The following is a 25,115-nucleotide window of genomic DNA, read 5'->3' on the forward strand; positions in this document are numbered from 1 at the left end:
CACACACACACACACACACACACACAAACACACACACGCACACACACACGGTAATCAGGGGATTTACAATGTGTAGTTTGGACCCTAATTGCTCTTCAGGTCCCTATGAGAACGTTGCCAAAGCCATTAGCTGCTGCTCCTCTCAGTGTGTGTGTGTGCGTGTGCGTGTGCGTGTGCATGTGCGTGTGTGTGTGTGTGTGTGTGTGTGTGTGTGTGTGTGTGTGTGTGTGTCCTATAAATGCTAATGCGCACGCATGAATGTGTGTGTATCTCGGTTAGCTTGGCTCCCCTCCAAGCCTTAAGAGCTAATTGGAATTAGAATAACATTCCTCAAAGGCTTCGCTGGCTTTCGTTCTAACGACTGAGGGGGAGAGAAGTGGCTCGGGGTGCGGATGAGGGAGAGGGAGGGAAAGGAGGGAGAAGAGCGCGCCCTAACGATCGGCGCTAACAATGTTTGATTGGGATTTTTAATGAGGGGTAATCACTCAGCTGGAGAAGGGGAAATGGGGGGAGGCGGGGTGGGGATGGCCGTGAGAAGGAGAAGGGTGAGAAAACAGAAATTATCTCCTCTTTGAGTGTGTGTGTGTGTGTGTGTGTGTGTGTGTGTGTGTGTGTGTGTGTATTGACGATGTTGTGGGGACAGAGTAGAAATGTTTCCACAGTCAGTCATGTTGACCTCTCATGGCAAAGGAATCATACAAGGGAACCCGCATCATGGGTTACCATACTGGTTCCAAAACCAGTATGGTAACCCATGACCCACAAAAAAAAAGGAAAATCCAAAAATATATTTATATATTAATTTCAGATGTATTAGCAAATTTAAAGTGTTGATATTAAATGAAGTAGTGTAGCTCCTTTGGATCTTGAAATGTTTGACAAGTGTCAAACTCGGTCCTTTATTCACTCTGTGGGAGTTGCGGGGCATTATGTTGCCTCAAGATGGAAAGTTTGGATGTTTTTGGACAATTGTGAGTGAAATTATAGTTATAGGGAATGTGCCACGCCTGAGTTATGATAATTCATTCAGCCATTTTGTTAATCTGTTTATCCTCACCAGGGTCGTGGGCAGTTCCGATAATAAGGGATTATATGATAGTAAAAAAGTAAAATAAAAATGGCATCCCATGGACACCAAACGTCTTCGCGTTCAGATAAAGGCCTGTAATTGGTTGGTGAACATTTCAGAGTGCAGCCTGTCCAAGGATAAACGGTACAGAAAATGGATGTATGGCCAATAAAGTTTAGGAAGGTTAACTTCTTTTAAGGCAGAAATGAGAACATCTTTTGGCATCTTCGAGGGTTGGACAAAGAGCAAAAAACAGCCAATATGAGAGTTATTCAATTATTGGCTAAAATAAATAACAATTGAAGAATGTATATGTAAAAAGATCCATCCATCCATTTTCCGATCCGCTTATCCTCACAAGGGTCGCAAGGGGTTCTGGAGCCCATCCCAGCTGTCTTCGGGCAGTAGGCGGGGGACACCCTGAACCGGTTGCCAGCCAATCGCAGGTCACACAGAGACAAACAACCATCTGCGCTCACACTCACACCTAGGGACAATTTGGAGTGTTCAATCAGCCTGCCATGCATGTTTTTGGAATGTGGGAGGAAACCAGAGTGCCCGGAGAAAACCCACGCAGGCACGGGGAGAACATGCAAACTCCACACAGGGAGGCCGGAGCTGGTACCTCTGCACTGTGAGGTCAACATGCTAACCACTGGACCACCGGGCCACCCTATGTAAAAAGATTCTTAACTAATTTGTAGACGTTGCCACAGTTTGAAAGCGGGAGAGATGATTTCAACCATGTTGAAATCTGATTGTGTATCTCTTCCTCCTCATCATCATAAGTGGACTAGATTAGCCAGTATGTGACCTACAGGGCTCGCAACAAGCCGACAATCAATACGGTCCGTTTGGGTTTTTTTTATTCCCCACCCAATCGATTCAAACTGAGCAGCGATCAATAACAAGACAACAGCCACGGAGAAAAGTCAGTGTGGGAGGTATCAGACCAATGGAGCTTGGAGAATGCTTATACGGGGTTGTCTGTGTGTGTGTGTGCGTGTGTGTGTGTGTGTGTGTGTGTGTGTGTGTGTGTGTGTGTGAGAGGAGTGGAAAAAACGATGGAGGAGGTTAGTGATGGTGTCAGGGGAGAAATAGCTGTGGAGACGGATCGACAGAGAGATGGAGACTGATTACAGCCCACCACTGACACAGTCAAGGCCCTGGGGAGGAGGCGCTACAATTCCCGCCCATCACCACAACACCTCCCCCACCGATTGAGTAGCAGCTGCCACAATGTAAAATATAGGAAACCACACAAAGTGAAACCTCCAAATGTTGAATTTCCTAAAAGTAGAAAAATATGGAGTTCACTAAGACTTGTGTCACGGGAGCCATTTTTGAGAACCCTGCAAGTGTTTTATTGGCCCTAATAATGATATCCAAAAAGGGCAAAAATGAGTGTTTGATAATTTAACAGCGATCTGCATGGTATGAATAAATGAAATAATCCATCCATCCATCCATTTTCTGATCCGCTTTATCTTCACAAGGGTCGCGGGGGGTCCTGGAGTCTATCCTAGCTGTCTTCGGGCAGTAGGCGGGGGACACCCTCAACCAGTTGCCAGCCAATCGCAGGGCACACATGGACAAACAACCATCCGCACTCACACTCACACCTAGGGACACATTTTGAGTGTTCCATGCATGTTTTTGGAATGTGGGAGGAAGCCGGAGTACCCAGAGAAAACCCACACAGGCCCGGGAGAACATGCAAACTCCACACAGGAAGGCCGGAGCTGGAATCGAACCTGGTACCTCAGCACTGTGAGGTTGACGCGCTAACCACTAGCCACCAGGCTGCCCTAAATGAAATAATGATTCAATGAAAGTGTGTTGCACATAAAAGTTAAAAACTTTACAACCCTTTCAATCACCAATAATGATAATCTGGAACCTGACAACATGATCGGCTGTCCGCTGTAGTGACCGCTATACCAGTCTTATTGAACTCCATATTTTTCATGGTTAGAAATGAATCGTTCTTAAAGATTAAATGGACACGTTAGATTACAAACAAAAAAAAAAGTTTAAGCTACTGCGACATTATGTTGAGTTTGAACATTCATTTGTTGAGTGAGTCTCGCGCGCAGCACTAGAGGCAGCCTGCAGACCACTTGTGGTATTGCATGCATCCCACGCTTTCGGAATAACTGCATCATGAGATAGACTAGCACTAATACTTTTTGCAATCTGACATTTAGACTCGGTTATTATTATTCTGATTACTTTTCTACTATTATATTTAGCGGCTTAGCATATGTTGACCAACAGCATATTGAATTGAATTTATAACGTTTCCCCAAACACGACCACCCTTTTCTTTTCATTTTCTGGTAGGTGGCCCCTGGTGGAACTTTCAAACATCACCCTGCGGGGTGTCAGCAAATTTTGTGACACTTGGAAGCAGTACGCATCCAAAAGAATTATTTTAAAACAATAAATCCAATTAAAAACGATAAAGAACCAAAAAATATTTGTTTTTGGCTTTTTTTTTTTTTTTAAATGTCTGATTTAAAATATTTCCTGTCCCGACAGTACTAATGTGATTGTTACCCTGTTTTTCATTGTCACTATAATGTTCTGACTGCAATGGTTTAAAAATTTGATGAAAATAAAAAGTCAAATAAGATTTCGAATCTTTTTTTTTTTTTTTTGCCCTGGGTTGAATGTGCTCCACTATCAAAATCCCTGGCCCCAGTCAGGCCCCCTCAGTGAAATTGATCTAGAACCGCCACTGTGTAAAAGCTTTGATGATGTTGATTTATTCTGTTTACAATGTGGACAAAAAATATATATTTTGTGTTGAACTTTGGTCTTCTTCCTTCCTCCTTTTTCCATGCCTTCTCCTCCCTCGCCCCCCCCCCGCCCTCCCCAAAAAAATACATATTCTCCTTCTGCTCGTGTCCAAGCTATACACTTTATCATAGCTTCTTCCCCATGAGGGGATTCTCCGGACCCTCGGAGCAGAAAATGGAGACTGGTGGACAGGCAAAGTGAATTGGAGGAGGTGGGTGGGGAAATGGAAGGGGAAAGACGAAATAGTATGCACTCTCAAGTCAGAATATTCGGTATACCTGCCCAATCCCATGACCACAACATTTTTTTTAAACATGCATTTTAACAGCTATTAAAAAACAAAGTTGCGACTGCGACACAAGCAATGGAACCAAATATGGGGGACAAACAGAGGATTATGGATTATGGAAATCAGGTTGTGATCTGTGAGGCGCTAATCCTCGCCGCGGTGAACAAACCATAAACCATAAAAATAAAAAAGAAATAAATAAGAGTGTTAGCCAGATTAACTAGCAGATTAGCCACGTAGCCACGCTCAGATATATATATATTTTTTAACACTTTGCAAAAATAAAATACACACTCTAGTGCAGAAGACCGTCGGCCTAAAGTGTACCTAATATTAGTGCGTGTGTGTGTGTGTGTGTGTGTGTGCGCGTGTGTGTGTGTGTGTGTGTGTGTGTGTGTGTGTGTGTGTGTGTGTGTGTGTGTGTCTGTGTGCGTGTGTGCCTGTGTGTGGAAGACAGGAGATTAGCATGATGACCCAGAGGGTTCAAAAAGACTTTTGTTGCCTTTTTTCAGCCCATTTCTTCATCAAAAAGAGAAATTCAAGATAAATGAATTAAGATGAGAACATTTTAATCGTAGCACAGAAAACAAATCTAGTCAACATGTTATGAATCATAACATTTCATTTCTTTTCTTTTCTTTTTCACTTACTAGCATTCCTATTCACAGGCAAATTGTTGTCCAAGTGGGCAAAAATATCACACAAATATCCGTTTTGTTGCTTTAATCAACTGCAGGGAGTACAAAGTGTCAAGTGTATATGGCGTCAGGGATTTACTAGAAAGGACGCTTCAAACTTGGCATCATGAAAGTCTGAGAAACTGTTCATGTACCTCCGTGGGTGCTGCTGTTTTGATTCGCAACAGTGTTCAAATGGCCTCAGCAGCAAAGTCTTGTCCATGTGTGAACAAATGCGAGAACTATGATTACGATTTTTTTTTTCATGTGTTTTCCTGGCAGGGAAAAGGGGAGACATTTGCAGTATGTGAGCAATTCATTACGTGCTTGAATAGGTGCTGCTGTTCTGGTTAGCAACAAGGTTTAAAGGGGTTCAGCGGTTAAATCTTTCACGTGTGCATGTAAATGATAAAAGTGATGAACTGAGATAATTGCGCGTGAAAATCTTTCTTTCCTTTTGCGTTAAACACCGTCGTATCGCGTCAGTTCTACAAATAGCGCTTGTGAATTTCGGCATTACGAAAGTATTTCTTTTTCTCACAGGAAATACGGCGTGGGGGGTGCGGGGAGGGTGTTATTATAAAATGGAATTAATCAGGTGACATTCTTATTGCTGCTCCCACTTAACGAGGCATCAAGTGTTAACGAAGCGGAGGGTGTCTGTGCGAGCGGCGGCATGTCTTCACTACGTGACAGCCGGCCTCAGGTGAAGATGTTAAAGATGGAAAATCCTCAGTGACACGCGCACGCGCACACCCATTTATCTCCATCCTATTGAATAACTCTGTGATGCTTTCCATATTCCATGTGAAGGATTATTACAGCTTACCCACAATCCCCAGCAGCTGATTATCCTCCGTGTTGACAGGACAGAGCTGCGCTATCGGCGTTGTGCAGCAGCCTGTGCCTGCGCGTGTGTGTGCGCCCGCACGCGTGCGTGTGTGTGTTGTATGTTAATGCGGCAAACGGGCAGGTGTTTGCAGTTGATACCTGCAGCTCCAGCGGGGCTTGATCACCTCAGCATGGGAGCTCACCTTGGGGAGGGGGAGACACAGCACACAAAGCTCATTAGTTAGCGCCTGTGCATACACACACACACAGACACACACACACACACACACACACACACACACAAACTCTACATGCATAGCAGAGTAGCCTGTCTGGGGTGAATTTTCTGTGAAAAATTGCTAAGAGAAAATTGGGCCAAAAAAGAAGATACAGATGATGCAGAAAATCACGGCCAATAACTTGTTGGTCACGTAAGATTTGAGAATTTATCATCTAAGTCGGGGTGCTACAAAAGTATGGCCCAACAAGCATTTACATTATCAAGAGCGGTGTCATAAAATTATTTCTTTTTTATTTATTTCGCCTGTTAATAAATTTGAAATCTAAATTCAACCTTTTTTTTTTTTTTATATAACTAACAATTTTCCGTATGAAGTGGACCTCAACATGTTTGTGGTTTGGCACTCACAGACTCACAGTTGCATTTTTTTTTTAAATTATAATTTTGGGAACCGACCCAGATTTTTCATGTAAATCACGTATTGCCCGTAGACATCCCCATTTATTCAAGAATTATTTAGGTTAAACAAAAAAAAAAAAAATTCTTCAATGCCATTATAATGGGTGTCAGTGCTAAGCAGCTTTTCGCTATTTGCGGCTATTTGCCTATCCCCCGCAAATAATGGGCATACACTGTACATGTAACATTTATTTATTCATTCATTCCACTGCAGGTGATACCAGTCAACCAGTGATGGCAAAAAAACAAAACGAAGATAACCCATGATGATAACCTTAGAACAGGAAGTTGGAGACTTAAATCAAAAACCTGTGTCAGTGATTTGTGCATTCAGTCCTGCATGGCTATTCAGTATAACAGGACTAAAATTACAATAAATTGACGAAATTCAGAAATGGAAAAAATAACTAACAAAAAAAAAAAAGTCGTCTCCGAGGCGTCCACATGCTTCATGATTTTGTTGCGCTTTATTTGACATTTCTTTTTGTTGTTTTTTTGCTTGTGTGTGTTTTCACATTCTTTTTAATAGCCAACACTTGATGATAAGCATGGAACCTGGAATCTGTGCTTAATTTTTGGGGATTTTTTTCTTTTTTTTTTTTAGAACAATATATCTGAAAACTGCAAAGGGTCTACCTGCTCAGAACAATAAGAGCAATACAATTAATTGTTGGTTGGTAAATAGACTCATTACACACTACAGCGATATCTATGAAAGTCGTCCTTCCTCTTCTCTCTTACAGGTCTTCAAAGGGTGACTAATTTTACTGTATTTTAGTTTTAATGAATTTTTTAATCACACAAAGGTCAACCTATTGCAGTACTACTTTAAAACGTTGCCTGTACAGTTAATTAAGCTTTTATGATGTCCACAGTTGGACCCAGGAACAGATTTCTATTTCCAATGTTTGTGATGAGAAAAACGTTTGAGGATGTTTTCCTTTTCATAACGTTACATAGCCCTTAATCGTTTAATACCGCGTTAAGTATAACCATTCCAAGCCTTCAATATTTACAATGGGGCAATGGGGGGGAGGGGGGAGACGTGCACCCGCGTCCCACATTGTGCATAGCAGTGGGAGAGCTTTTTTGTTGTTGTTTTTTGTTTTTGTGTGGTTTTTTTATTTATTTTATTTTTTTACACGTGGTGCTGAGTTAAATAGGATTAGGGATTTGGGAGATTTAGCGGGGAATAATCCGCCACTGTATCAGGGAGAGAGAGGGGGGGGAGAAAGAGAGCGAGGAGATGATGATGAAAAGAGAACGCTGTCATTCACTGCGCCCCATTCTGAGCGTGCAATGACATTGTCTCCCTTTTTTTTCCTCCTAGGATCAGTTTTCATTTTGTCACCGCCGCTGCTGTAATTGCCTCCTAATCGCCTCATACTGCCTGTGCGTGCGTGTGGGTGTGTGCGTGCCTACGCGCGTGCATGTATGAGACCGGGGATGGAGAATTAAACATTCACCGTAATTGATCAGATTTACAGTTTACACGGGAGGGAGCGGGATCTGAGAGTCTGTTTGTTGTGGGTGTTAGTATTCAACAGCGGATTGGGCTCGTGTGTTATTTAACACGCGGTTGATTTGAACAGCTGCTGCAATGTGGTTTTATCGACACGCATCGTGTCCGTGCCACGTGTACACGAGCCAATAGAATAAAACCAGCATACGATTCAGAGAGTAAAACTGCCGGACTGGTCAACAAAAGACCTGAAAAGTGGTCCTGTATTGTTTTTCTAAAGCCAAACGAGACTTCAGCAAATCTCGTGAGGCTTCAGTTCGGCAATTAACTCCTCCAGTCTGGTTTACTAGCATAGAAGTGTACATTTGCTAGCTGTCTTAATCCACCTGTCAAAGCTGCCCACCAGATATGATGATTATCAAAAGTGTTAGTGTGTACACATTACTCAAGATGCGTTTTACTGGTGGTCTAATTTGGCTTTAAACATTTTGCTCTGACGGATTAAATAAGAGAACGGAAAAATGCTGACATCGACAACGTTAGCATTGAGCATCCAAATAACTAGCTATGCCCCTGGACTGAGTCAGCCGAAGTTTGCTCATTCGCAGCCCTTGCATTGATAACAAACATTTCATGTGAGAAAAACAAACAAAAAAAAGATTGCGGTTTCACTGTAGTTGTGATTCACCTTTGTCGATGTTTATGAGCGGTGAAAAGGGATATAACATTTATAAGCTAAACAGCTAAAATTAAATTAAAAAAAATACAGCATTATAATAAAAATACAGCATCATCAATATGTTATAAAAACAATAGTAATGAATATATCTTTAAAAAGATGCTACCAACTGTTTTTTAGTTAGAACACATCTCAGAATAAACACTGACAAAGTGTTGTCCGGGCCAATATTAACACGAGAGGTGCCTTGGCTAGTTGAACACTGTAATAAAATAAAATCAATTAATTATGTGAAAACTGCAACAACGGGTTGCTATTCTCTTTATTACAAGCCAAGTGCAATTATTTTGGGCTGCTGCTGCATTAAAGGCTCGTTAGTAGCTTTAAACCAAAACTATCTATACTGTATAGTGAATTCTAATCATTTTTTGTGCCAAAAAAAAAAGATCAATAACAACAAAGTCATTTACAAAAAAACACCATTTATTATCTAAACATTTCAGATTAACTGTTAAGACCATTTAGTTGTTCTTCAACATTTCTTTTCCATGTAAAAGATGTACAAAAAAACACTTTCTTTCTAAACAACGTTCCATAAGAAACCAACCAAAAAAAAAAAAAAGAAAGACTTATATACATTTTTACAAACATTCAACGGACAAAAATAGATTTAAAAAAACAACAACAACAACATAAGCACACAGTCAGGAATTCTTGTGATTTTAGAGGATGCACAAATATAACCAACACTGATGCTCATCATTCTTTGTGTGGGGATGCAGTTTGAGCCTTGTTCATCCAGACCGATTATCAATCATCCATCGATCGCTAAGACTTGTTGATTAACTGGCATCTTGAAGCAACTGAGTTGTCACTATGGCAGGCAGCTTGGAAACGGAAGTTCGGAACATTCAGACTCTTTCATCCTAATATTTTTGTGAATAAAGGATGAATTAATTGACTTCAGATGCCCGTCTCCAAAAGAAAAAAAAAAAAGTTTTAAAAAGAAGGGTTTAGGTAAGGTCCTGCATAAATAAAGTGTCTGTTATGGATTCTTATTTGGTTTGCTGTTTAGTTTCTTTCATTTAGTGTAAGATCAGTGGTGGAGGAACCTTTGGAAAAAGCCCCCAACCCATCGATTCATCCATCCATGTATTTTCTGTATTGCTCGTTCTCATTCAGCCGAATTTATCTTGACTGACTTTGGGCGAGAGCCTGTAGTTCACTCCCTGGACTGGACACTAGTCAGTTGCAGGACAAATACAGACTTACATCAATCGGTCATTTGTTTTTGTTTTAATAGAATTTGTCGTCATTTGTGTCACGGGCGACCTAGAGCTTATTTTAGTTGACTGAGGGTGAGAGGTGACGGAAACAACTCTCATTCCCACCGGTGGACAATTTACATTTGGAATAAAAAGCATCTGTTAGGAATGTTGCAAGAAGCACCTGGAGAAACTCAACCGGAGTCTGAGCCGAGATGTGAACGGAGAACCTCTCGACTGTGAGATGTTGCGAAACTTAAAATATTTTTCCTCACAAATGCTCATCATATATATATTTGTTCCATTATACTTTTTCAAGGCTCGATAGAAAGTGGAATAAGGTCCCCTGCCCTGCTATTAAATGGTAAAATGTTGCATGTGCCTCAGGACAATCGATGGCAGGAATGGATCTGCTTGTGTCAATGCAGTGTGTGTGTGTGTGTGTGTGTGTGTGTGTGTGTGTGTGTGTGTGTGTGTAGGTGGACTCGCCGTAAGGACAGCAGAGGTCACGGTGAGATAGCGTGGGCGTTCCCGAGCGGGGAGCTGAGGTTCAGAGGGCAGAAGAGCCAACAGGCTCTGAGCACTCTCCGCCTGCAAGATTCTTCTTGGCTCACGTCCACCTTTTTCGTCATCGGTCGGCATTTTCCAGCAATGCTTGTTGGCTTCAGTGTTTACTCCGTTTTAATAAAAAAATCTGTGGTTCCCGTTGCCCATTTAATGATCCAGCGAAAAGAGGGCAAGGAAATGCTTCTGCCTGTCTTGTACTCTTTTTCCAAGTTGCGACAAAGAAAGGGGGGGTGTGCGCGCGATTTCAAGCTCTAAAAACGGACGGTACAGACGAGCCTTTCATCGCTGAGTTAGTAGATGACCTCATAGACAGTGGCCTTCTTGTCCCCGGAACCAGTGACGATGTACTTGTCGTCCACAGATATGTCACAGCTGAGCACCGAGGATGATTCTTTAGACTGCAAGGATGGATGAAAAAAGGCACAGACATCTTTTGATGAATGAAAAGAAAAGGAGGTGAAAAGCCACGATCGAGAAAGACCATATACGGACCTCACGCACCCCTTTCTCACCTTGTAAAAGTATTTGAATAGTCATAAAATGCAAGCAGGAAATACTGTATGTATTGTAGTATCTGTGCCTTTAAGAGGTGGAGCCTGGTGGGTTGGCATGTGACGTGAGGACCTAGAGGGGCATTTGACCTGCATGCTGCCCAAGTGTCAGATACAGTCGTCTGCAGCTCTTGCGGTTGCGTGTTCGTTGGATTTATCCACAATCTAGCGGGGGGGCCATGTTAGCGAGGGGCACGTCACATGTTATAAGCACGATCTGTTCTGCGGTCACGTTTCATGCATTCATTAACTCGGGTATGTAAAGTACTAGCAGCGCCTACCTGGAATATGCTGGCGCCGTAGGGAGTTCTCCAAGCGTTTAGCAAGTTGTCTTTCCCGGTGCTCACGAACCATTTACCTGCATTGGAAAGACGGACAGCCCATCAATATGGTGTATTGACGCCACCAAATGGTCACAGCAATTTTTTTTTATATATTTTCCCTTGGATATGCATTCTTGTTTTTTTGACGTGCTGAGGCCCACCAGAAAGGGGCTTCATTTGTCAGAAAAATAATAAACGCAACAATTCCCGAATTAACCCTTTCAGGGACAGTGGTTACTCCAGTGCACAGTTTATCATGTTACAGTGGGCATGAAAGGGTTAAAGAGAGACCATGTTTTTCCACGCAGTGATTCCCGACACCATGACAATCATCCACTTTCACTTAACTGGACCAACAAATTTTTCTGCATGCTTTCTTTCAAGTAATGCATATCTATATTCATCTGTCTTTACTAGTCAGAACAATGATAGATTCTGTTAGATGGCAGAAGGCACAATCAACCTGCATCGTCATCTGCTGCCATTCATACAACGCTATGACGCCGAACAGCTTTGTCAATCCGGCATCACGTGAGCTTTGTTTCCAATCGTTTGTGTTCAAAGCAAGTCTTTCGAGATATTGCTTCACGTGAAACCGGTTGGGGAAACGCTGACCTAGAGTAGCGGAAGACAAACAGCTCGTGTCTTACCGCAATAGGCAAACTGCAGGGAGAGCACGCAGCTCTCATGGAGATGCAGCTGGTATTTGTCCGGCTTGGTCACGTGGAGAACCTCCACATTGCTGCTCTCCATGCCCACGGCCAGCCACTCTCCGGTGGGACAGTAGCCAAGAGAGAAGATCTGGACAGAGAAAGGAGAGCTGGCGTTAGTGGCGAATATGTGAGCGAGTGCGTTGGAGGGCGGCCCCTGGTCTGCATTGAATGTTTTGGAGCCCCGGCGCGCACCTGCGACGTGAAGTCGTGCTGCTGCAGTTGACGTCCCTCTCGCAGATCCCACGAGCGGACGGTGTTATCCAGGCCTCCGGTCCACAGCTTGGTGCCATCGTTGGAAATGTCAATACAGCTGGCTCCATCTGTGTGGCCCTGGAACTGCCTGCGGGGAGGGTTTAAACACACGCACAGCTTAAATGCGGACACCGACTAGTGGAAGCAAAAAAATTCAGTATGGACATCCGCCTGTGCCTTTGATATACCTTCAAAGGCGGAATATTGATGTACTTGATCGCCCATTCCGCGTTCTGTCTGTTTAAACAGAACAGAGACTTGGGGGTGTGTGGGAAGGTTCCATGTTTTTCATCCTGTTTTTTTGTCTTTGCTGTTACTAGTACATTTTCTTTCAACACAGAAGTGGAAAACGGGTGGTGAAATGCAGGAATTAATGAGCTGTTTACAAGGTGCCACTAAGTTTTATGTAGTTGCATTTGGACTACCTACTTTTTACAAATGATCTACCAATGAGGAGTACTGAAAATAGCCTGACACCTTTAATTACACAATATAAGGGTTATCTTAATGACTCCAAAAAGGTACAATTTCTTGAAAAATAATGGTTTTGGAGATTCAAGGATTCCACCCCACAGCGACAATGTTTTGTCTTTGCCACCGTTGGTATCAAGGCTCTCGACTAATTTTTTTTTTTTTTTTTACTGGTTGCACCGGTGCGCCAAACTTTATTTCTTGGTTGCACTGGCGCTAAAATTTGTTGTACAAACATTTTTGACCACCTCACATTCACAAAGCTGCCAACTTAAACAAATTTATTCCCAGAACACTTTATTTTCATTTTCCTAATTTGAAAATTTTGTCAAGGACACGATCGCAGGACTCCACTGAATGTGCGCACTGAGGATAAGCTTAAAAATCTGAAATCCAGCAGGGCGCACAAATAATAAACCGTCCAACTAGATACATTGCCTCACATCTTTAAAACGCCGTAAATATTATGACCCAATGATGCAATGCGGGTATGTGTGCGTGGTCTTACCTAACCAGTGTCTGATTGTGCAAGTCCCACACAGCGATGTTGCCGTCGCTGCAGCACGAGAAGCACACCTTGGAATCCGGGCTGATGGCCAGAGCGTAGCACGCCGGCGCCGACGACGTGAGCTCAGCCTTGATCCTGGGGGTGGGCGTGGCCAAGTCCCAGATGGACAGCGTGCTGGCCTCGCCGCCCACAATCAGCGTGCGGCCGTCGGGAAGGAGGCGGCAGGAGCGGATGTAGTTGTCCCGGTTCTGAGGGGCACGCGAATAAATCGTAATTTTGTCACTTCGTTTAAACTACTTCCTGTCTTTATGTTCTACACGCCTGTCGCCATGCCAGGGTCCTACTGAAAAGCAGCCTGGAGGTATTTGCTGCAGTGTGGATGGAGTTCAAATTACCCTAACTGACATGATGTCCATTTTCAGAATGGAAACGAGTTGAATGGCCCAAAAGCTCCTCCGCTGAAGCTTTGTACAAAAATAGGGACAATTTGGCCAAATTTTCTAGTTTTCGTTCAACCTAGGACAGACACCGTTATGTGTGCATTGTATTGTATGGCCCATCTTGAGTACACCACACAATATAAGGATGTGTGAGGTCTCCCACACCTCTCGCATTTTAAAAATAGGTTTGTTAAATCAAATGAGGAAAATTGTGCGTGTGTGTGTGTGTGCGCGCGCGCGCGCACCCCGCTTTTGCCGAGTAGTGCACTCCATTTTGTCTCAATGGCCTCAATATGCGATGAACCAATAAACTCACCAAACAGTCAAGCTGTGACACCGGGCTCTTGTTGCCGGGGTGACTGATGTCCCACACCTTGACGCAGCCCTTCCCGCCCGTGTAGACGTGCCGCGTGGGGTTACTGATTGTGACGGCGCAGACCACCTCGCCGTGGTTGAGCGTGTTGATTTGGCGGGCGTGGCGGGGGATACCTGGGCCCACCAGGGCGTCGGGAGGGAACGGAACTGGCTGCATCTGACCATCGGCCGCGACGTGGAAAGAATAGGCACTGGGGAACAAAACCCAGGAAAAAAAGAAGCACACCATTGATTGTTGATTAATAACAGAGATGCGTCCAACGACTTCATATGTTCTCGCACTAATCCAACAAGCTGCTGCAAAGTCACTTACGGCTTGCCACCAGGGATTCCGGTCAGACTGGGAGGCATTCCGGGAACCCGCATGTGAGGGTGCGGATCAAAGCCGACCTTGATGAGAGACAGCACACACTTTATGAGCACAGTGCAAACACAAACAGGCACTGACAATATTTTGGGACATAATAGAGTGCATTAGTAAGTCTAGTGAGCACTAAGCAAACAACCGCACACAATCTGAAAATGAACGACAAGTGTTAAGAGTCTGTCAACACACACACACACACACACACACACACACACACACACACACACACACACACACACAGTAAAAACTGTAACTACCCTCCCAATACACACGCACACACAACCACATGCCTCCCAACCTGACACACAAACAGCTGCTGAGTACACAGTTACGGCAAACTGTTGCTCAGACGCAGGCGCCACTTGACTGAACCTATTTAAACAGCGTAATGAACACTACGCAAATACAGCAATGAGTGATGAGCTCGTTGGAAAATAAACGCCCTCACCCCCCCAGACTGAATGAACAAATACAGCGAGTTCTCATTGAACAACGTAACCAAATTTGTACGCGAGTCAAAATGCGGTGTACTTTCTCTCTAACCTACGCTGACATAGTAGTGAAGACATCTTTTTTTTTTTTGTAACTCTGTTGTCTACTGCCAGCCGGGCATTGCAAATGAGAATCTGTTCCCAATTGTATTACCTGGATAAATTAAGACGGAATGAATTTAAAAAGTAATAATAATTACGGTAAATATTTGTATGAAAAACACTTTCAGGCCTTAAATATTTAACAATCAAATAAAAAGCATGAGCTTGGCAGTAAGTAAACACGCCTTCATGCTGCGTTAACACATATTCTTACGCCACTTCGAGTTAAGTTGAAGAGTTTTGCTTATTTTAGAGGGAGGGGCGTTTGTCCTGATAAATGTAACTTATAACACTTCCCTAATTCTACTAAAATGGGACAACTTGGAGGTCAAACAGCCTTGCGGAACAGATTGTCTTTTACTTTGAAGGTTTCACAGTACGGCAGCACCATGTTAGAGTCTGCCGTTACGACCCTTCCACACGGTGGCAACAGAGGAAGGCTCCAGCATGACACAAGACAACAGGACAGGGATGGAGTAAACACTCCCAGGTCCCACTGCCTTAAGCGCAACATGACTGAATTAAGTGGCAAAATCAATGACCCAAAACTAATTATGGCGACTTTTCCCAGTGTGGGACAAATAAAGGTTATCTTATCTTATCGTATCTTTGCCTAAATAACATAAATAAACATCCATGAAATATTGTGGACCGTAACGCATCCCGCTAATAAAAATACAAACCAAAAAATATTTGTACAAACGAATAAAACCACAAAACAAAACATGTGCTCGACATACCAAGAAAACAATCACAGTTGACTCCGCAAAAAAACAAAACGAAAAACAAAACTGTGCTATCTACAAGGACTTGCCGAACTCAAGGCCTGCAGCCCTCACCAGAGACTCCACTCTGCCCAGGATTTGTCCCCAAAAATAGACAAACATAAGAAAGTGGCACCCAATGGAATGGCTGCAAAGGCAGCCAAGATGGACACCACCGACATTAAACTGGAAAAGCAAAGTGAGCACCCAAAAAAAAAAATAAATAAAAAATACACACCCAACTTCACATCGAATAGACCAAGCCACAGCACACCGCTAAAAACTCTCACCAATGCGCACACGCTCCGTGCTCAAATCGCGGAGCAATCCCCAATTATGTGACGTCCCTTCCACATGATGGCAACACGGGAAGGGTCTCGCACAGGGGTTGGAAAGCTATGGCTCGCGAGCTATCTGTGGCTCTTTTGATGATTGCATCTGGCTCGCTGATAAAACTTGAGCTAGTCACAACAGTCCTTACTCACCATCGACGAGCGGCCATAAGCTGCCACTGCCGCGGCGGCGGCGGCGGCACTCATCTGAGGCGAAATATTGTGCAGTCCGGCAGCGTAGGCGGCGGCGCTGGCTGCCCCGGCCAGCTCGCCGTTCATCCCCGCCGCGTGAGGCAACATGCTGAATGCCCCCGGGTATGGGCCGGGCACCGCCAGAGGAGTCCTGAGACCTGCAGCTGAGAGGAGGACAAGAACGTTGAGATGTGAAATTAAAGGCCCGGATATTTAAGGTCAAATGTCCTTGTACAGTAATGTGACACGATTGAAGGGTTGGCTATAGACACGTTTCCTTTTCACTGTATCAGCAGGGAGGTACAAGCTCAATAAATATTCCTCATGCTTCAGTGGGAGGCCTTTCATCCATCCATTTTCTATTGCGCATAAGGGTTGGGGGTGAGCTCAAGGCTATGGACATTTTAGAGTCTTCAGTGAACCGAACGCGCATGTGTTCAGGATGTGGGGAGGAAGTCACAATACCAGGAGGAAACATACACACGAGACGACCCAGAACTGAGATTTGAACCCTAAACCTCAGAACAGCGAGACACATGCTAACCTCTAGTACCGTGCTGCCAAGAAGGTGAGGCCTTGATCTGGACAAATACATTTTTATATTCATACGCGATTATATTAAAACTATTTAGCAGCATAAACATCAGTTTTACAGATGCCTCTGCTGCAAAGACGCTGTGGGATGTGGTCCCGCTGTTTTATCACCACACAGGGTAGCTGGTGAATCAAGTGTTACCTGGTAACGCCACCTGTTAGTTGCAGGTGTTTATTCCAGGGGCGGTGTGCATTTTATTCAAGTGTACCCGACAAACGATTGGAGTCAAGTTATACAGTCAAACCTCGGTTTTCGAACGTCTCTGTTCTCGACCAAATCGGTTTTCGACCAAAAATTTCGAGTTTTTTATGCCTCGGATTACGACCGAAAATCGGTTCTCGACCAAACTGAGCGCACTTGAATGCGCCACTTGACTCCTCTCGCCTTCCTTACACGAGGAAGTGATGCTTCCTCATGTAGCATTCCATTGTGAGCAGACGTGTTCAATAAAGATTTATTTATTTATTTTTTTTTAAAGAGCGTGGTTTCGGTTTTCAAACAAGTCTGTTTTTGAACAGCCTTCTGGAACGGATTATGGTTGAAAACCGAGGTATGACTGTAGCTGTAAAGTGTGAAGGTATCATGTTTAAGGTTGAAGGCGTTTGAAGGCAGTTTTTAAAGATCGGCTTGACCAAATTTAAGACCTCTCACTCACTAAACATGACTACTCAGGATGGGCGACACGAACTAAATATACCACAATTACTTCCAAAGTCATTGTGATAAAATTTAAGCAGACTGCTACCTAAATTTAAACTAAAAACCTACTCGACAAATTTAAAAGATTACACGTGTGGCATTTTTAAGCCCTTTCAACAGCAACGTGAAAGTATAAAGGCCATTATTTAATGATATCCTCATCGAGTGAAACCTAATATAAGACGATTGAAGCATTCGCAGACACTGAGTAATAGCTTAGCTTTAAGGAGAGACATACTAGGTGGATGGGGGATCTCCATGGAGGGGGGTTTTGACAGACTGGGCCGCACACCAGGTGTGGAGCTCGGCCCTGGGGTGGAATCCCCCCGCGGCGTGGGCGTGCTTGACTTGAGCCCGGGGGTGCCTGCTTTGTCTCGCTGCCGCACAGACAAAACACAAACGTGCCGTTAACCTTCGCGGGTTGTGATAACAGACCCCCAAAACAAGAAGAATGAAAACAAGATCCCAACCATTGCCATCTCTTTGGATTTGAGGGAGGAGGAGCTAGCCGACGATGCGGTCGAAGCGGGACTGCAGGGGTCCTTCTTGAGCAGGCGCGCTTTATCCAAGCCGTTCTCCCTTGGGGAGGGGAGGGGCGTTCCGCGAGGCGAGGGCTGCTCCTGCCCGAGAGATAACCATCCGGGTAATTAATTACGGGTGAGCAGAGAATTCCTGTAATAAACCTGTTAGCATTCAAGGAAGATTCCCACGTGGGCCTCAATGAATGTCAATCAAGCAAGGGCCATGTCTCCACAGGCTTGTAATGAAGTTTTGCATAAATCGACTTTAGGAGGAAAAAAAAACAAAAAGAGCTTTGATGAAATGGAGTCGTGCAGACGAGCTGACCTCATTTGAGACATCCACCACTAAATTGTCATCGCTTTTCTCCCCGTCGCTATCCTGCAAGGATAAACAATCCATTAGCGCTTCATTTAATAATCCAAGGATGAAATGATGAATATTTAAGTGCAAATAAAGCATTTGGTTTTCATGAGGATTAGGGTGAGGTAAGGGAACAGAGGAAAGGCGTCACTGTGTTCCATTCGATGACAAGTGTGTCTTACATAGTGGCTTGAGTCCTTGTCCTCCAATTTGCGCTTCTTGCTGTCGTTTGAAAAGTCGGGTCCGTTCCGTCGCTTATCTGAGTTGCGGAGGCTTTCGGGCAGCAGCGAGTTACTCTGCACCGGAGGAGAAAAATCAGAGGTTAAGACAACACTGGCTGAAATAAGTCATTGAAGAGTTGATTTGGCTACTCCGCATTGAAGGCGACTTCGCTTTTCAACTCACCAATATCATGTTTGGTATTCATAACATTTTATGAACTCCATTTTGAAGCGTTAAAACAAATCCTTCGGATCGCTATCAAGAGCAGCTCTGCTCAAGCGCACACTCTCGTCATGCGCAAAGCACTACATAATGCCTACTATGCAACCTTGAAGTTGAAAGTAATCAAGCGGGCTCGCTTCTATTTTGGTTTTATTTTATTCAGTATGGTGTGTAGTTTTTGTTTTCGCTCATATTTGGATGCTTAACTCATTCACTCCCAAAGACGTTTTTAAACGTCTTTTCAGACTTGGTCTAGAATTGGCTGGGACTGAATTTAATATGTGCTGCTTATATTTTTTTAATGGGTGCGGCTTGTTTTACCGAATTGTACCTGCTTTTACCAGGAAGTGTCAACAAAAAGCAGTTGTGTTGAGCTTGAACTGTAACCGTGCCTTGAAAATAACTTTTGTGAGTCCCCTAGCCCCCAAAACCAGACGAAAAATAACAAAAGACTTCGGTTTTAAAGGATAAATTACTCACGTCTGCGATATTTGTGATGTTTTTCGGCAGAACTCGGCATTCAATGGTCACTTTGGGACGCTGTGTTTGGAAGGGCCCCTGCAACCCTGTCAAATTGCGCCTCCCACCCCCTTTTTTTTTAAGGATTTCCCACCATAACCTGGAGGGAATATGTCGCAGTAGACCACACTTTCCTTCTAATGACAGCCACTCTGCTCTTGTGTGTGTGTGGAGCAGGTTAGAAAAACAGAGCGGACTTATTAGCAAATAGGTTAAGAGCTCACAGGAGCGCAAATTAAGCGGCCGCACTCACGCACACCTCTGAAGTTGATGATTATATTAAGTGGCTCTTAAAATCTAACCACGTAGCTTCTCCTGGCGTGCGTGTGTGTGTGTGTGTGTGTGTGTGTGTGTGTGTGTGTGTGTGCTGAGATGTGTTTGCGCAATGTGTAATTGACTGTGAAAGCCTATGTGTGTATTGCTTGCATAACACTTGTGTGTCACCAACGCGTGCGCGCACGTACACACACACACACACACACTAGGCACCCCCCCCAACCACCACCACCAACTGCCTCCTGACCAACAGCTCCTATTGTTAATGGATTAAAGCTTCATGTCGAGTCCATTATAGTCTCAGCTTGTCAATGAAATGTGCATCCAGCATACACAAACACACATGCGCGTGCACACATCGAGCAGCACGGTGCAAGCGCTGACAGAGAGGGGCGAGGTGCGGGGGAGGGGGGGAATAAATGAAAGAGGAAGGCAGGGGGGGTGAGAAAAAAACGGGGGGAGTGGATGAGGAGATTAGAGGACAGAGAAGATGGAGGAAGGGTGTGAGTGTGTGGAGGAGAAAAAAAAGGGTGACAAGGGGAGGGGGATGACGGGCAGAAAATCTGCATTCGACCAAAGCCCCCAGTAGTACCCCCACTCCTGTCCCGCCTACACCTTTATAATAGGGCTTTAGGGGGCTGAGCACAGAGCGCTGACCCGCAAAACATAAGAGACCCCCTCCCACCCTTTTTTTCCCCCCTCTTTTCCTTTAGCATGACAGACAAACACACATACACACGCACGCTCATGCTCAAGTGTCATATGACTGCTGCACCGTCACCCCTCCCCTTGCCCAAGCCCTCCCCTATGAGCGGTGGCGATATTAAACACAATGAGAGTCTTTAAGGTCGGGATCAGGGGCGGTGGGGAGAGAGAGAGAGGGGGGGGGTTATGAGGCGGGGGTAATCTGCTCACTGAGGTGTTAAATAGGCACAACAATGCAGGCTAGTCTGGGTTTAGGGAGTGAGTGAGTGTGTGTGTGTGTGTGTGTGTGTGCGTGTGTGTGTGTGTGTGTGTGTGTGTGTGTGTGTACGAGGGGGGGGGGCAGAGCGAGAGAGAAAGAGAGAGGGAGCGAGAGAGAGAGTGCTAAAAGGCTCATTTGGCAGAGAAAGGAGTTCAGAGTGGCTCCAGGGCAGAACTAAGCAAGCAACCAAAGCCCCCCCAATCCCCCTCCTTCCCCAAGAGAATACATAAATGCTCACACGTGTGTTTACACACACACACACACACACACACACACACACACACACACACACACACACACACACACACACACACACGCGCGCACACGCATGCACACGCATGCACACGCACAGTTTGGATATCAAGCATAGCCACAGATGCCATTAAGGTGTGAACGCATGGTTAAAACAATTACGAGGCAGTGGCATGCTTAATGTCACAGTGAGGTGAGCTTCAATGATCCCACGAGTGGAAAAATGAGGAGGAGGAAGTTAAAACCTGACAGAGCAACAGGTGCAATTCATCTAGAGTGCTTGAAAGTCCCAGTTTTCACTCGGAAAGGGGACGTTTGGAATTTTGTTTTTTAATTAGATGGATCTCTGGGGTCCTTGGTCACCCATCAAATGTGAAATTAAACAAACAAGGCATCTGTTTTGTAATGTATTTATGTGAGCTGCCAAGGCAAATTGACACATTTGAGTTGCTTCTCCCATGACCAGCTATTTACATGAAGCACCACCATCACGACAAAGCCACAAGGTAAGCAAAGCTGCAGTAGTCCGCAAGGGGGCGCGCTGTATTGTATTCGGGTTTAGCGTTGTGTTTTCGGCCTGCACCAATTGCACAGTCATTAAGGTAACTGCAATTCTTCATCCACTGTGTATCCTGACCAAATAACTTTTAATTTAGAGACCAGAGAACTGATTTCCTCACATTGGTTGCCGAATTATTTTTAAAGGATCGTGAGCAAAAGTACTTACTGTGCCAGGTTCCCGATCTGCCGAATATGTGATGTCATGGAGTAAAAAAAGAGAAAACAAGTTAAAGATGAATAACAGTGAAATATACAAATATTCCCAATTATCCACAGTGGACCTTATGTAACATTAAGGAATAATCAAGTAAGACCTCTCGAGTTCTCCGGTCCTCCGGGGTGCGAGTCAGGCCCGGAAAGGTGTGGCTTTTTATCAGAACCGTCTTTCCCGGCGAGATGTGGCGGCATGGCACCGAGCGCTCCCGAGAGTGCCAGCAGGCTGGCCGAACCGCCCAGCTGAGACGGGTGCAGGCCAGCAGGGTGAGGTGTCAGGGGCACGGGGGTGCCGCCGTGGTTGTGGGATAGATGCTGCTGTTGACAGAGACGGACAGAGACACAAGAGAGGGATGAATGGTGAGTCAAGAAGAAATAGTATGCAGATATAAGTGCGGGGTGTTTATTTATCGTTGTTTCATGAAACGCAAAAAACGGAAGTGAGAAAGCCACAAATTTGTTTACATTAATTACTGTTGGAATCCGACTCACTGACTTACGGTGTGTTTCGAATTTTGTGACGTTGTCAGAATGAACGCTTAGAAGCTTGCAAGTCAGGTTAACTTGTGGTTCATTGGCCTTTATTTTAGGGGAGGCCTAACCTCTAACAACAAAACGTTTATGTATAATAAAGCTCAGATTTAGTTTTGAAATACAGATTAATTCATTGCTTGCTTGTTAAAAAAAATCAATAAGTGGGAAGTGGACCTTGGAAAAAAATTATCGCACATTAAATTGCAATTGCAATACTGTATTGAAAAGGCGGGGGGGGGGGGCAATTAGATTCTGTTTCAAAATTGTTCAGCTCTAGTAGATATGCCAGGCCAGCAGCTGCTGATGGCGACGATAGCTTGGAAGCCAAAGCATTGCATTCATACTGTACAAGAAATCGGTGTAATTCCAGCGCCGATGGCCTATTTTTGCCACATGATTTTAATCCGCGTGAAATCAATCCGCTTTGGTTGAGTGACATTACAACGTTATTGTCCGTTGTCAGCTCAAAACAATCAGATCATAAAAACAACTTGGCTTGATAAAACAAGATAATTATAATCCGCTTTTGTTTCAACCGAGTCATTGCTTGTCTGAAAAAAAAACAAAAAAAGGGATTTTCTAAAATGAACATAACCAAACAGAAACAAATATGTGTTTGCAGCCTTGTACATAGAATCCCTTAAAATTGGGATTGCGGCAGTTGTGGACCCTTTCACATGCCGACACAGCAACCCCCAACCAGGCAATCATCAGGTGTGATATACTAAATACTTGCCACTGTTAACACAAAAGCACAAGATATGCAAGTGTAAGGGTGCTACACTTCACACACGCTCTGATATGATCTCCAAAGGTGGGAAACTGCCAAACTGACTCCAATCCAATCACTCCATTCCGCGCTAATTTCTTTCAGACGGAAAAAGATACATGTGCTAACTCCGCACAGGAAGCACGGAGCAAAGTGTGACAGCACGAAGCTCAGAACTGTGAGGAGGATGTGTTAACCGCTACCGCGCGGCGCTACCGTACTTGTTTAATACGTGCCTCAATAAAAAGGAGAACGACATTTGCATGGTTTTCATTGCCCTGCCCGAAAAACTAAATCTCAGGTAGCATTGTATGACCACGAGGTAAAAAAAAAAAAAAAAAAAAAATCAATGGGACTGTGTCACCTAATCAACAGCCCTTTTGTAGCCCAGAACAAATGGCACTGTTTCTTGTGTGTCTGGACTTACAGCATCTCAACAAGCTGCTGCAGCCGACAAGGAGGTGAACACATTCTCTACCCCCACCCCACTCCTTCCTCCTCTATCAACCCCCTTCCTCCTCCTCCCCCTCCTCCTCCTCATCATCATCCCTCTGGGGTCAAACACTAAACAATACTGACAGCTGGGATCAGAGTCTCTGAGCAGGAGGATGTGGTGGGGGCAAGGAAGGAATGATGGGGTGGGGGGGGGAAGGTGGTGGTGGAGGGGGGCGGGGGGGTCGCAGCTGCTGCTTACACTGTCAGGTCTTGTGAGGGAGTGATGGTAGAAGGGGGGAAATGAAGGAGAAGAGTTTGGCTGGCAGCGCAGCTCTCTCTTTCACACCAAATCAGGCGCTCGTCTGAGCGTGAAATTCCTTTGTGTTCCAAAACATCATTATTGCCTCCTCAGACAGTAGCCGCGAGAATCCAAGCTCACTGATTCGCCGCGGGGGACGCGGGGGGGAGGATGAGGAAGGGTAGAGAGGGTTTAGGGTTTGGGGTCGGGGGACTTCGGGGACGACACAGGAGGTTGCTCGGTAGGGGTGGAAGGAGAGCTGAAGGTCAAACCGACTTTTGTCTCACCTAATTGACTAAACTACCCTCCCACCCAGCACCACGACATCATCCGCTGTACTTCTCCTCTATTCTGTGTCCAAAATAACTAAATGGTATTTTTACCCTCCACCCCCATCCACACACACACACACACACAGACACACATGCACGCAGAGAATGCCAAACAACCCGACACAAGCGCACACACACGTCACACTTGATCAGCCAAACGTCCACACACACAGCGAGTCTTGATAAACAAGGCAGGCACACATCTAACACCCCCAGTGCCTGTTGTTTCCACAAACACACACACACACACACACACACACACACACACACACGCGCACACACATACACAGATGCAAAAACACAGTGACGCAGGAAAACAAATAGGACCCCTGATGGGAGCAAATGGAGGGGAAGCACTGGCGTTTTGTCATGGGATGTTAGCGTGAGCATATGCACGTATGTGTCTCCCTCTTTATGTGTGTGCATGTGAGGGGGAGGCTTTATGGGGGGGAGGCAGAGCCAACACGCTTCATTACACACATTTAACTCACAAACAGGGTGAATGACAGGCTGGCGTGGGAGACGAAAGGAGGGGAAGAAGGGAGCGCGGGAGGGAGGAGAGCATGACCCCTCCCGCAAACGCCTCCCCCCCCCCTTTTACAAACACTAAAATCCTACAATTAAGACTCAAAGAGCAACTGCCCAATCTACCTCTAACCCCCTCTCCCCTCCATTTCACCTCCGATCGCTCTCTTTAGGTACTCATACATCTATCAGTCCACACCAACTCACAAGCCAACACACGTATCCAAGTCTCAGAAGACAACCTTTGTTTAGCTAAAGCTTGGACGACCTGTCACTTTAGCACAATTCCCTGAATGTCAACACCCCTGACTGCCCCCACCCGGTCCTTCAGTAGGTCTCCCCCCCCCCCATGAAGCTGAGAATCCTCAAAGATTCAAGCTCCCTCTGAGACTGCCTGTGAAAGCTGGAATTTCTTCACTACTGTTTAAACGCAGAATTTTTGCGGAAAGGAGGTTCCAATGTTCATTCCCCCGCGCCCCAAAAATGAAGGCTGTGGATAATAAATTCGTTATCGCGTTTGGGGAATGGATTGTTGATTTTTACATTGTTGATTCACGTCGCAAAGATTTTGCAAAGAAATGCTTCCCCTCACAAT

General features: G+C 44.8%; 1 protein-coding gene across 5 annotated transcripts in view; it reads right to left on the minus strand.

Annotated features, from left to right (window-relative positions):
- Nucleotides 1-9,793: 9,793 nt before the first annotated feature.
- LOC109514214 (TLE family member 1, transcriptional corepressor) overlaps nt 9,794-25,115 on the minus strand; it is a 28,097-nt gene continuing 12,775 nt past the window's right edge. For 4 of the 5 annotated variants that reach the window (XM_019867105.1, XM_019867106.1, XM_019867103.1 and 1 more), the window contains exons 8-21: nt 21,729-21,945; nt 21,581-21,597; nt 18,581-18,694; nt 18,363-18,416; nt 17,987-18,136; nt 17,755-17,893; nt 16,184-16,386; nt 14,288-14,364; nt 13,916-14,165; nt 13,160-13,407; nt 12,121-12,268; nt 11,866-12,016; nt 11,174-11,250; nt 9,794-10,739 (exon numbers count right to left, since the gene is read on the minus strand). In XM_019867105.1, the coding sequence (XP_019722664.1) occupies nt 10,632-10,739; nt 11,174-11,250; nt 11,866-12,016; nt 12,121-12,268; nt 13,160-13,407; nt 13,916-14,165; nt 14,288-14,364; nt 16,184-16,386; nt 17,755-17,893; nt 17,987-18,136; nt 18,363-18,416; nt 18,581-18,694; nt 21,581-21,597; nt 21,729-21,945 (1,953 nt within the window). In that variant the 3' untranslated portion in view covers nt 9,794-10,631. The remainder of the gene's footprint in view (nt 10,740-11,173; nt 11,251-11,865; nt 12,017-12,120; nt 12,269-13,159; nt 13,408-13,915; nt 14,166-14,287; nt 14,365-16,183; nt 16,387-17,754; nt 17,894-17,986; nt 18,137-18,362; nt 18,417-18,580; nt 18,695-21,580; nt 21,598-21,728; nt 21,946-25,115) is intronic. The other variant, XM_019867107.1, reaches the window with a different exon arrangement.

The sequence above is a fragment of the Hippocampus comes genome, unplaced genomic scaffold (genome assembly GCF_001891065.2).
Source record: "Hippocampus comes isolate QL1 unplaced genomic scaffold, H_comes_QL1_v1.1 scaffold322, whole genome shotgun sequence".
Taxonomy (NCBI): domain Eukaryota; kingdom Metazoa; phylum Chordata; class Actinopteri; order Syngnathiformes; family Syngnathidae; genus Hippocampus; species Hippocampus comes.